At 37.8% G+C, this 12947-nt stretch overlaps 1 protein-coding gene across 3 annotated transcripts; it reads right to left on the reverse strand.

Moving 5' to 3' along the window:
* Positions 1-270: 270 nt before the first annotated feature.
* LOC111870639 lies at positions 271-8530 on the reverse strand. Of its 3 annotated transcripts, none has more exons than XR_002843887.1 (4): positions 8460-8530; positions 5873-5956; positions 4753-4854; positions 271-3897 (listed from the first exon to the last, which is right to left on the reverse strand). XR_002843887.1 is itself a non-coding variant. In XM_023863099.1 (4 exons), exons 1-4 carry the CDS (start codon positions 8499-8501, stop codon positions 3582-3584), a joined length of 480 nt encoding a protein of 159 aa, XP_023718867.1. In that variant the 5' UTR covers positions 8502-8530; the 3' UTR covers positions 271-3581. The 3 variants fall into 3 exon arrangements, 1 of the variants encoding a protein (XP_023718867.1); XM_023863099.1 differs by having other exon boundaries at positions 4753-4790; XR_002843888.1 differs by lacking the exon at positions 4753-4854.
* Between the last annotated feature and the right edge of the window lie 4417 nt (positions 8531-12947).

The following is a 12947-nucleotide window of genomic DNA, read 5'->3' on the forward strand; positions in this document are numbered from 1 at the left end:
AATCAATTAAGCCTCAGAAGACAGTACCATTCATCTAGTGCGTATTCATCAGGCATCTCGTGTAAATACTGGCCATGATATCAGAAGTTCTGAAACCGACTCGTCTCTTGTTTCCGTTACTTTAGGTCAGTGGTTCTCAACCTTTCTTTTGCTCGCGGCCCCCAACCCTCATATTGTTTGATTACAATAAATATAATATTTATGTACTTTATCCACTGTACTTTTGTTTATAATATAAGGAATAATAATAATAATAATAATACAAAGAGGTTTATTAGCTACAATCTTTACTTGTAATAAAATGTTTACTCATACAACGCTTTGTTTATTTACGATATATAATTATGCTCCTAACAATGTGCCTGTGAACTTTGATACCCCTCTACAAAACCGCACATACCAGAAGATAAATTTCAATAATTATTTTGTTTCTGGGCTGCACACATCGAATTGCTGTTATTCAAAACAAAACGTTCAGGAGACTGAATTCTGTGTCCTCTAAAATTGGAATCTACTGTTGGTCCCAATCGAGAGTTCTAGCACATATCTCCGGGTACAAACACGAACACAGGACTGGGTATGTAAACCACGCACAACGGAAGAACATCTGCGAGGGTTAAGAAAAAATTCCACACACGCGAGGCCTAGCATCTGCATCCATGCACATTTTAGCGGTAATAATTTTTTAAAAAGGAGTGTTATCAGAATAGAAGTCATCATTAAAGAAACAGATTCTCTGCATGGTAAAAATATAAGAAACTTTTTTACCCTTAATCTACATTGGTCAGCTAATGTTCAGAATTTTTCATTCGTCAGATACTGGAGATAAAAATGGGAGTACAATATTACAGAACATCAGCAATTTGTAGACTTCTAGCATTCCTACGAGTCAGTTAAGGGGGAAGTATTCTAGAGTATTCTCACAGAATTTGGGCATTTCCGAAATTTGTTAGGCTGAACACATGTTTAACGAGACACGAAAATATAACGTAGGTAAATATTTGACAATTTTCCTGTAATCCCAAACATAGCTAGCAGTTGCTTTGAAAATGTGACAGAGTTCAAATAAGTCGTAACAACATTAACAAATCAAAATTTGATTCAAGAGGAAAGAAAAATGAGGCTGAGAATAAGAGATTCGGACAACATGTGTCTGGTGAATCATCCGAAAATTCAACCCAACTTGCACGTATCTCCCAGCTGGACTGCCATTTTCGCATCTGAATTCGGAACACTACAACTCAACGTCCAGTGTAGATTAGGTGTCAACATTGTGGTTTTATCTATAGAATACAGAGAATTTTTCTCTTCATTAATAATATTACGATTTTAACAAGAAAAGACGTGAAAAATATGTGAAATGTGGGTGCTAGGCTTCATGTGTGGATTTTTTTATGCTTTAATATTTGTTTTAACTCGCTCAGTTCGTTTATGCTGTGCTAACGTTTTATGCCCTAATTTGTGTTGGGGTCGGTTTCCGGATAGTGAATAGCCCTATCGGTCGGGCTCAACTGAGTAGATTCCACCTGAAGACGAATACAGATTTTAGTCTCCGAAACGTTGTGTTCATATAAAAATCATATCGATGGCATATGCACAGAAACAAAGAATATATTAATATATATTACAAAATTTTGGATTTTAATCAAGTTACTGCTTGTGCTATATTTGACAATCATTGATGTATGTACACACAATTCTAATATGTTATCATAAAAACGATGTACACATTTCTCAGCTCATATTTTTATATCGAAATCCAGGAAGCCAATGTGATGTAAAGTGCCAGAGTCAGATGACTGTACCATACGTAATAATATTCATACAGACATCTAGTAGCTCATTTATACCTTAATTTTAATTAAATTTTAAGCCTCAAATCTTACACATTTAGTCTTATATATCTGTACTGAGAGCCTAATTGCATGACAGAAATTTTTAAATGAAATCTGGAGTTTGAATTAATAAATTCGGAAATAAAGTTTATCGTGACGGCATTCTTTCACTTTCATGCTTCCATAACCTATATTTTCTTCGTATTTGAGTGATATCTTCAGAAGAACAAACAAAACATTTGTGTGCTGCGGAACACTGATCTGGACGGGATAACCTTCAAACTTTCAGCGGACGAGGCCGAAAGTGAATATGTTAGAAGTTCTCATTTCACGCCCGACTTTCATCGTTCAAATACATGAAAGAACATGTCTGCCATATCTGATATCTGAGAAATAGAACCAGTATCATCAAATCAGGCTCCAGAACTGTTGAAATTATATTGTCGTACACTCCAAAAATTCTACTTTGTTTTTGGCCCTTCGTACCTTTCTCTACAATGAATGGTAACGTGTAACACATGCATAATGAGGTTCACCCCATTGCCACGTTGAGACACAGGATATGGAAGGGGGGATATGACATACCTGCAATTTCCAGAACGCATATCCGAAACAGAGACCACGTGAGGAAATTCCATACCACTGTTACAGACTTCTCTACGAGGCATGTACGAAGGATGTGTTCATTTCTAGAAGCTTCCCAGAATCAGTAGCAATGCGATTTGGAATAAAACTTCAGAGTTCTCTATTTCCCACATACAATCACCATTCTCAGGCAAAGGATATGGCTGTTTCAAGCGAAATCTCTACAGAACTTGCAACTACTCCAGCCATCCTGGTACCCTCTCCCTCCCCCCATGTGACAATATCTGACAATCGAAAGGGAACAAATTTTGAAGATGGAGAACAGCTGCAAGCTCTTCATGCTCTATTCTTCTTAAAAGCAAATTGTTAAAAAAAAAATCTTTGCCAAAATCACATCTTCAAATTGAACACTTTGTACAAAATTGACATGAACATAGGGACCATGTGTTCCCTGTCCGACAAGATGCAGCTACCCCCACAATCCAACACCAATACAATAACAATACACATTGCAATGAAAATAGAAAACATTCCTGAAACAGAAACACGCATGTTAGAAGAATTCGTTTTGGCATAGCTGCAAATTGCCTACTACAGCCGTGACTTTTGTAGCTCCATACCAAGCTAACACTCAATAAATCAGATCCAGATAGTAATGTGAACTTGCTACGAATGTGGAATGCTGATCGTACAATAGTTTGGTATCTAATTTTCAAAACACTCTTTATGAATGTAGCAGCACAGAGTAGTCTGTAATATCTACGGAGATTGGTAAAGTTTCGTCAACCGGAGACAGGCCAGTGAGTGAATTTGCTGAACCAGTGCTGGTGAAAACTCCAATCTCATTATAGATGGAGGCAGAATGTATGCAGGGATAGTAATTTCTAGTTGTTACAAAAAACAAAATGATTGGCCATGAACCTCCTACGAAAGGGATCATTTCAGCGGTAGACGTAAGGTCCGTGTTAAGGGTACATTATTTAGCATAAACAAGAAATCGATAGATTTGTTTTTGAAAATATTCATGCTTTATATTTTAGAAAAATGAGCTTGCTTTAAGAATTTACTGATCACCTTGTAAGCATTCTGTTATTCAACAAATTCAAGATAATTTAATTACGTGCGGAACCACCAAGTATTCTAGTGCATTAGCAGCAATACTCAGAAGTAGACATACACACATTCTACAAAGTCTCCATCCGCGACCGGTACGGTTGGGTACGCGGCCACGGTTCTGTAGTACCCCAGAAACCTTGTCGCTATCCTACTGTTCGATGAGGTCCTTAAAGTTTCCTGCGATGCAGAGGGGTCTGGTTGAGGCTGTAGCACTGTAGGCAGGATGGTAAATACGTTGAATTCTTCCAGGGATGAGCCGTCCGTGATCCTACGGAGGAGGAAATGTTCTTTTTCTTGAGAGACGGAAAGGTGGACATCCCAAGAAGGTAGAGTCATCTTCTCACATACTTGTGAAGCTCGTCTGCAAACAGGACGGCAGCAGTCAACTGTTCTATGTTACATTTTTTGTTTTGTGGTCTGTACTGGCCAGCTTCAGAATTTTTTCCTAATGTATATAGTTTATTAAAAAGTACGAAATTCTCTTCATCTTGACTGGGGTGCTAATATATCTTTTGAAAATGTTTAAAGGAAATTATTTTATTAATAAACATTGAGTCTATCTGAATATGATTCCATTATAATAAATTTAGACTGATATAATCTGAAATATTGTTCCTTTATAATTTTTAGAATTGAATTTTGTTTCACAGTTATGTATTGTATAATAATTTTGTCAAAACTCTGTACACACTCATTACGATATTTCAGTTTTCCAGTCATATAGCCACAATACAAGAACATACTGATTTCACATGATATAGAAATGACCATAAATTACGAATATTAAGTTTTCCATATAAGAGTATAAATTAAAATACTATTCATTTGAACACTTGCTTGACACTCTACAAGCTCATTGGGAATTTACGGCACGATAGCGCACATATTATTTGTCAATTAAAATTGTGCATACTATTTTGATATAAAGCAAAGCATGAATAATAAGTAATAAGATAAAAAGTAATATGTGCATTAAATCGACTACTCTTCTTGAAACACTTGATTACATAATCATATTTCAGCATCTCATAATCGGGCATAAATTTATTATTAAATTCCCTATGGGGAAGTTCATTAATGAAATGTATTTGTCTTCCTTCAAGCCAAAATATGTAATCTCGTAGGACTTCATCGAAATCAATTAAATGAAGTTTGGTTATAACATTACGGAGAGCTATATTCATATAAGTGAAACCCCTATCGCAATGTTTGGTACCTTGGAAAAACTGCGTAATTCTTCATGCATTCGACATTCTGGTGTTGTCACCAACAAACGAAAGGAAAATTAGTGCTCTCATCATCGAACGGCACTCTACAGCTTAAAAAAAAAAGACAGACACTGCTTTACTACTCCCACCCACCAACAAACCAAGTGCGCTCTACTGCCCTCACGAACTAACAAAATGCACACTACTGTCCTCTCATCAAAAGACCACATGCACCTTTAGTGCTCTCTCTTGAAAAGACCACAGGCACTCTTAGTGTCTTCTCACCAAAAAAACCACAGAAACACTTAATGACCTCTCACTGAAGAACCACAGGCCTTCTTACTGACCTCTCATCAAAAAGGTCACAGGCACTCTTAGTGCCTTCTCACCAAAAGACCACAGGCACTCTTAGTGTCCTCTCATTAAAAAAACATATACACACTGGTGCCCTTATCCTAATAATATCAACACTAGAGCCCTAATTCTAATAATATGCGCGCTAGTGCTCATTCTAATAATTGCACGCTAGTGCCCTAATTCTAATAATATGCACGCTAGTGCTCTAATTCTAATAACTACAGTCTAGTGCCCTAATTCTAATAATTACACGCTAGTGTTCTAATTTTAATATGCACGATAGTGCTCATTCTTATATTCACGCTAGTGCTCTAATTCTAATAATATGCACACTCGTGCTCATTTTCTAATATGCAGGTTAGTGCTCATTCTAATATGCACGCTAGTGCTCATTCTAATAATTGCACGCTAGTGCCTTAATTCTAATAATATGCCCCCTAGTGCTCTAATTTTAATATGCACGCTAGTGGTCATTCTAATATGCACGCTAGTACTCATTCTAATAATTGCACGCTAGTACCCTAATTCTAATAATATGCACGCTAGTGCTCTAATTCTAATATGCACGCTAGTGCTCTATTTCTAAAATGCACACGAGTGCCCCGTCTTTAAATGCACGCTAAGGCAGTGATTTTAAAATGCATGGTAGTACACTAATCATAAAATTCACACTATTGCACTCGTCCTATTTTGATTCTAGGGCTCAATCCTTTAACTGCTCTCAACTGCATTAACACTATTGAATAGGGAATGATAAAAGCTCTCTATTACTTTTGATTCCCCTGTTCCCTGCTTCGATGTTTCGAACCGTCTGGAAAGTGGGAAGTCTGCTTGCCTTGCTCCACAATGGGAACTCTGCAACATGAAACATGTAGTTGATAGGTTAGTTACAGCAGTAAACTGACCACTGATAAGCGTAAGTAAACCAATTAATTTGCTCAACGCATCATAACTAAGTCCAATTCTTTAGTACATGTCCATGTTCCTCTCGAACAATTGAATGAATATTAGTGCGAAAATTCCTATTTCCTGGAGTACTTGAAAGAAAATTAATCTTACCGATTCCTCGAGAATAACACATTATCACTAATCTGTAGTATAAAATAATAATTTGTACACTGCAAAAAGGGGATACTCAAAATGTAAAATGGGGAATTCGAAACTTATGGTATACTTTCGTGCACATGGCATTTCTTTTTCATTCTTTAAAGGATATACGTCAAGGCCAATGCAAACCTGATTATCACTTCGGGATGGACAATTTTCCTCCAAAAACCTGCAGTTATAAAAAAGAATCTTTCTGGAGATATTTTTATTAAAAACGCCATTTCTATCACACTTCTTAAAACATTTAAAATTACATTGTTGCCATTGACATTAAGACGACTGCCAATAAATACGCACTGGTGACAATACGAAGAGAAGGGTGTAAAATTATTTTAAATTTATAAGAAACAAACAATTCATGTAGATCTAAGTATCGTTGCTTCTAGACCAGGGCCTGACAATTCTTAAAATTAGGCCAATTGTAATCATATATAAAGGGCATCGCCTGCCCAACTCCTTGTGAAGAATATACTGTAGGAGAGTCAATGTCATGGCCCGCACATTATTTATTGGAACACCAAGAGACGGACATATCATTATTAGTAACACAACACAACACAACACAACACAACAAAGTTTCGCATTTTTTGTAAACATGCAAGAAATAAAGTGTTTTCGGCTGGATCACGCGTACTGACTCAAAACCTACATTAAAGTGTAGCGACGTGCCGTTGCAGCCAGATTATATAGCTCAGAATGAAGGACTAAGAGAGGAGCTGAAGGGATTTACAGAACAGTCTCACTTAACTGAGTTATCTGAATTTGCTTACTGGGATTAAGGAAGGCCACTAAATATCTCAGTAAAGGTAGCCAGTCTCTCGGTTCGGCAGTGCTTCCATTTGAACATCGCCTGAATAAGGTATAAAGAATTTATGGAATTGCAACTCGTTCTGTCAAACTTCAATTTGCCTTACCTATTTATATACAAGGAACATGAAGGCCCATTACGCTACTCTGCCCCTTGATCTTATTCAATAGCGAAGAAAATTGCATTCATACTGGAAGCAATATTTTCACATTAAGAATGATAAATTTATTAGACCACAGAGAGGATGCTAAAATTGTGACCCAACGCAAAATTTTCCGTCTAAATTTGTAAAGAGATCTGGGACGCAACTCGAAAAAGAAGTATGAAGTTTCAGGTACAGCAAATTACAAGACTGCACTTACACTGAGACCTCAAAATATGCATTTACTTTAAAGTTTCGTTTGCTTGCTGGCACGGTACGTTCTATACCCTATGACAAAGTAGAAAAATTATATCGCGATATTAAACTCAAAACAACACCAAAGTTCGGACAAATTTCACGTGTCTCATCAGATCGGCAGGACGCTGTGCGCCTTCCCTCTTCCAGATTTCACTCCTTTCTAGCTCGCTTTGCTCCTTAGGATCTGATGATTAATTATCAGATAATTTTCCACTTATACTTTAGAATAACGAGATATCGTGAAGTGGTAACCACAGAATCAGAAAAATATATCGGAGTGTCTAGTGGTAGAGAGAGTAAATTAATCAATTTTCGTTGTCGAAAGCAAACTCATGAAAGTAAAATGAATATGCATATTATATTGTTAAATATATATAAATACAATATATATCAGACTTTATAATAACGGTGAGGGTTATAAGAAATATATACAAAAGAAATATAATTTTGCACAGAAAATTACATATACGCTATAGTTAACAACTTTAGGAAACATATGGTGGTTTAACGGGTCTGTTGATATCAGACTTCAAGGGATGGCGTGTATCTATTAAAATAAGGAATACATAGAACTTTCACTTGAACATTGAAGTGGTATATCGTTACAAACCGCCTACAAATATTTCGAGGCTTCTTCGCAACTCAGTCTTCCCTTCCACGTGACGTGAAATCACTTCCTGTACCTTCTACTGTCTCTGCAAGAACGTACTAACTGGATAGGATCTACGTTTAAGACAGTGACGTGAAAGTAAAACTTCTTAATCCTGCCACAGAAATGGGTTTTTCTGAAACAGAAGAAACTGCTCTCATATTTCGAGATAGGGAATACGTTTTCCAGAAGATTGTTAATTCGTTAGAATTTTAAATTTCTTTTTCCAGAAGTAGCACGTAGTAACGAATTCATTCTTCCGTGATTGAACGGTTATTACAAATATCTAAAACTAAAATTTTATATTTTATAAGTACCGAATTAATGATTCAAAACTAAACTGGATGTAGAACAAAAGTTAATATGCATTCAATAACCATAAGCATATACTTACATCAAGAGATGCCCCATGTTCCCGAGACTTCCGGCTAGACATCCGCTCACCTCGTCAGTTAGTTCAAAACTAAATTCTGACCTGGTAGCATGGTCTCACCCCCTCCATGCAAGAACCCCGTGATATAGTAAATAAGGGGGTGGTAAAGAGTGGATATGGTACAGGCTATCCATAAACGTTGAAACCTTCATTTATGATGCTGATAATGCTCACCTATTGAAACCATGAATGTTTCAAAATATCTGATATGTTGGTGAATTGGAAAATGATTGTAAATAATCCTAATGACACCAAATGCTAATTGTACGGCAAATAAGCTGACGTGCTCCCTTTTGTTTACATTTTTTCGTTATGTCCTTACTCTTTACGTGTTCCGGTTTTCCGAGAAATCAGCAGGGTCACGGTTTAATTAAGATTTCTTCAGTTTATTTTAATATTATTTTATAACTTCGTATAAAGTATATAATCCTTGTAAAACTGGGAAATATAAGTAAACATATAAGAATACATATCCACCGAGTTGTCGTATGTCAAAGAGATACCTTGGGACAAATAAATAATTCGAGATTTGAAGCTGGCATCTTCCGAATGCAAGTCAGCAAAGTTGCTGCTTGATTCGGTTTCTTCGTGAATTTGAATGTTTACTTTTACCATTAATACATGCAGGCACATACGGAACTACAAGAACAATTAATAGGAGAACAGTTAAGAGAAAGTTCATGGAGACGTTGGAATATGATTCTGTGGCTAACATAGGCTATAATTATGCACATCAATGAAGACAAGACAATAAACATTCATATTAATGTATTTTTTTTATTGCTAGCGGGGTGGGACTATGTCCTCTGCACTGCGACCACTTCTGGCCTATTGTACCAGCCCCAGATGATAGGTGAGGGTGATTGTGGAGCAATTGGTGGAATGAAGATTGGCAGGGGATACCGAAGTACTCGGAGAAAACCTGCCCCAGCGCCACTTCTCCACCACAAATCCCACTTGAACAGACCCGGGATCGAACACGGGCCGCCGCGGTGGGAAGCCAGCGACTAACAGCTTGAGCTATGGCGCGGCCATTTCAAATGCAAGTAGGGTGTACTCAGACATGTACATATTAATAACAGAATATGATGTGTCTGTTACGAACATTTACAGAACATGCTTGCGTGCTAAGATACCGCATTTAACCATAAAGCGTAACTTTGGAAACGAGCTCTTTGACAGGTTCCTCAGGATGGCTGTGCTTACCAGTAAGGTAACTCTCCCCTACCTCTTCCTGTAGGACGGTCAATTGAATGGTACACGTTTGAAGACGCAGGGTGGTCATCGAAGTTAAATTTTGCAGGCCCTTTTAATATTTTCTAGAAATGGGTACATTGTAAGAAATACAAACAAAATATTCATTTTCCTTGTGTGGTTTTGCTTATAATCTGATCAATATTACTGTTTTGTAATAAAAACTCGCCCCGAAGAATGACCATCCTGACTGAAATATTTCGTATTTTACTCAGTTCATCCCGACATAAGGTTCGATATTATCTAAATTAGGCCATAAGCTTTCCCTTCCATACTCTTCTCAATTCATGTTAACTTCTCATCCCACAACACGATACCAGAGCCTGCGCTGATGAAAGTATCATTAATTAAGCAACAAATAAATATATTTACGAAATAGGCTTACTCGTGTAGGCCTATGTATCGATATGTATTCAGGTTTTAAGACTTCTCTTTTCTGGGATTTGACGTGGTGTCTTTTGATAGAAGGTTACGAAGGTGTCGGGGTGACATGTTGGTTTCTTCATACTACGAGATCTAACCAAGAAAACCACATCGAGACTTCTTCTGAAGTTTATGTTACAAGCTACGGAGGGTTACAAGTTCCAGCTAGCAATAACATCACATTCATTTGGTTTCAGCAATTTGTTATCCATCTGAAAGCCAAATTCGCCTAGGTTCTCTAAAAATTAACTATTTTCTGCAAAATCTTCTTCAATCTCTTTTACTCACTGTGGGAGGAGCCTCATGCGCCAGTCTCCATTTACACCCAGGAAGATTCCTGGTGGCCATTTCTGTTCAAAGATGAGTTGACCCTAGGACCATAGTGTGGCTGGAAGGATTAGGTCAATTGAACAATCCGTTGACCTGATCAGAAATTGAACCCACAAACTTCTGGCTCGTAGTATAGTGCCTCAACCAACTATGCTACAACGTGCTCTCTCTTAAGGGGGCAATACAGAAGTTATGATGCAGATTGCAGCATGTGTGAGGGTGTTGAAGTTTCACTGTCGCAGTTGAGACTCTTGTACCAAGTGCCTATCATGGACAAAATACCATGGTACCTAGAAGTTGTCACTGAAACATGTATTAGTAAGTGGGCGCCAATGAAACGGATTCAAGTCTAATCATACTCATACTTGGTGTCGCCACTTGTACATCCAAATATTCTCTTCAGATCACGTTTAGGAATCTCAGACATATATACGGAAATATAAGGTAATTTAAATCTAGTTTCAGTTCATAGTGCAATTATTGTAACCTTGAGCACCCATGCCATACTAAAGAAGACAACTCCCAAACTCTGTACAAAACATACAGACTGGAGTAAATATGTAGACATAAATTTAAATCTCAGACTTAAAGAGCAAACAGACATCAACGAAGCAGTCGAATACTGGACAACCCTCACACAAAACGCGGCCTGTAAAGCAACACCTGCTGTAAATAAAAACAACAACAGAACTACTATAATGTACCGCTACGTATTAGAGAATCGTCGCACACAGAAGCTGGCAAGCATCACAAACTAACAAGACAGAACTCATCTAAACAGGCTCACCCATAGGTTCCACTCAGCATAAATAAATCCCGTAATGCCTCTTTCCAACATTATATATCACGTCTAGCACCTGATGATCGTTTTATATGGAAGGCTACAAAAAAATTCAAGAGACCAAGAGTAGCAATCCCTCCAATAAGAAATGTCAGGGACAAAGTTTCACACCCATACAGAACCGCAGACTAAATTATAGTTCTGTATGCTCTATTTTTTTGCTCTTTTTTACACAAGAGACGAAAAGACAAATGCTTGTACTACCGAATATTTGCAAGCATTACCCAAATTCAACCTCTTCGTAATTTCCTCCTGAATCAAATTTTGATTTCTTACTATCATTACGAAATATGTGAATGAACTGCGTCACACTTCAAAGGATCTCTCAACTATTTTTGTCATGTTTTTACCCCGAATTCTGGCGAGAAACAGCAAAATATACTAAATTTTCTCTGCGTTTTCTTCTAGACTAACTTCCTTACAAGTGTCTATTGAAGTTCCTGTGTGTTTGTTTAAGGTATCGTTTATCCAGAGAATCCTTCCAAATCTGAGGCCCATTTATGACATTACGTAACAAGTTTAGTTTTTTACGGTGATGAGATTTTAGCCTCACACCCAATCCCGAAGCTGGAGGACCCATTGTCCTCTATCCGCGACTGCTTATTCATAATATTCGCAGCCATCTTCCACATCTGGAAGCCGTCTCCTCCATCCGTAACCTGAGGCCGCGCCATGCTGGGTTGACGTGAGACCCCTTAAACAAGGGGACATTAACAGCACCAAACATACATCTAAGCAATAAGCAATTGCTTCAATCATAGTCTTATTAATGATGTGACGTCAAATTGTCTGTCTAAGTCGGTTAGTGCCATGTATGTTGATGAGCAGTAACAGTAGCCAGAAGTCTGTAAATTCTTTACAATAAGTTTTTTCAGATAAAGGGCAAAATTTTCTTCTAATTGCAGATTTTGTAATTATTGCCATTTAATTTTCTCATTTTTCATTTTCTTTTCTTTTGTCTTTTTTAAGGAAAGATTGAAATTCACTCCCTATATTTCTTTATTTATTCCCTGCTGTGGCATAATTTATAATGCTATCAGTAGCTGGAATATAGTTTCTATTCCATCATAATATGTGGTGCTCGGGGCACGCGGTATCGTAGTTGATTGAGGCATTATGCTGCAAGCCGGAAGTGAGGTGGTCTGATTCCCTATGAGGTCATTGACCTTCTCAATTTACCTAATCCTTCCAGCCTCACTACGGACTTAGGTGTCGACTCAGAATCTAACAGAAATAAGTACCAGGAATCTTCCTGGGGGTAAAGGGCTGCCAGTGATTGAGGCTGACATCCTCACCATCTGTGAGCCGATTGTCTAGAAAATGCGGGATCCTCGAAGACTCTCAATCTTATCGGCTACCAGTCCTGTTACAGGGATTATAATTGACCCACTCAGTGAGACTTCAAGCCCCACACGCTGGTCGTCACTTACAGCTGTCCTCTCAGTTGCCCTTACGTTCGGCGCCATATAATATCTTGTAACCATCTCCTTCCTTCGCCTGCGGCTCCGTCTGCATAGTAGTGCAGGGAGTGGGAGTGGATGGCGATCGGGCCCTCTGCTCCGATGACCACTTTGACGCTGCCCTACCTGGTATTGCCGCTG

This window comes from Cryptotermes secundus, unplaced genomic scaffold (genome assembly GCF_002891405.2).
Source record: "Cryptotermes secundus unplaced genomic scaffold, Csec_1.0 scaffold558, whole genome shotgun sequence".
Lineage (NCBI taxonomy): Eukaryota > Metazoa > Arthropoda > Insecta > Blattodea > Kalotermitidae > Cryptotermes > Cryptotermes secundus.

Coding starts and splice junctions, on each gene's coding strand:
- LOC111870639 (XM_023863099.1), bottom strand. CDS start 8,501: ATGTCTAGCCGGAAGTCTCGGGAACATGGGGCATCTCTTGAT. Junction 5,957..8,459: donor AACATGGGGCATCTCTTGAT/GTAAGTATATGC, acceptor TTCATGTTGCAG/AGTTCCCATTGTGGAGCAAG. Junction 3,898..4,752: donor AATTACGCAGTTTTTCCAAG/GTACCAAACATT, acceptor TCCTGTTTGCAG/ACGAGCTTCACAAGTATGTG.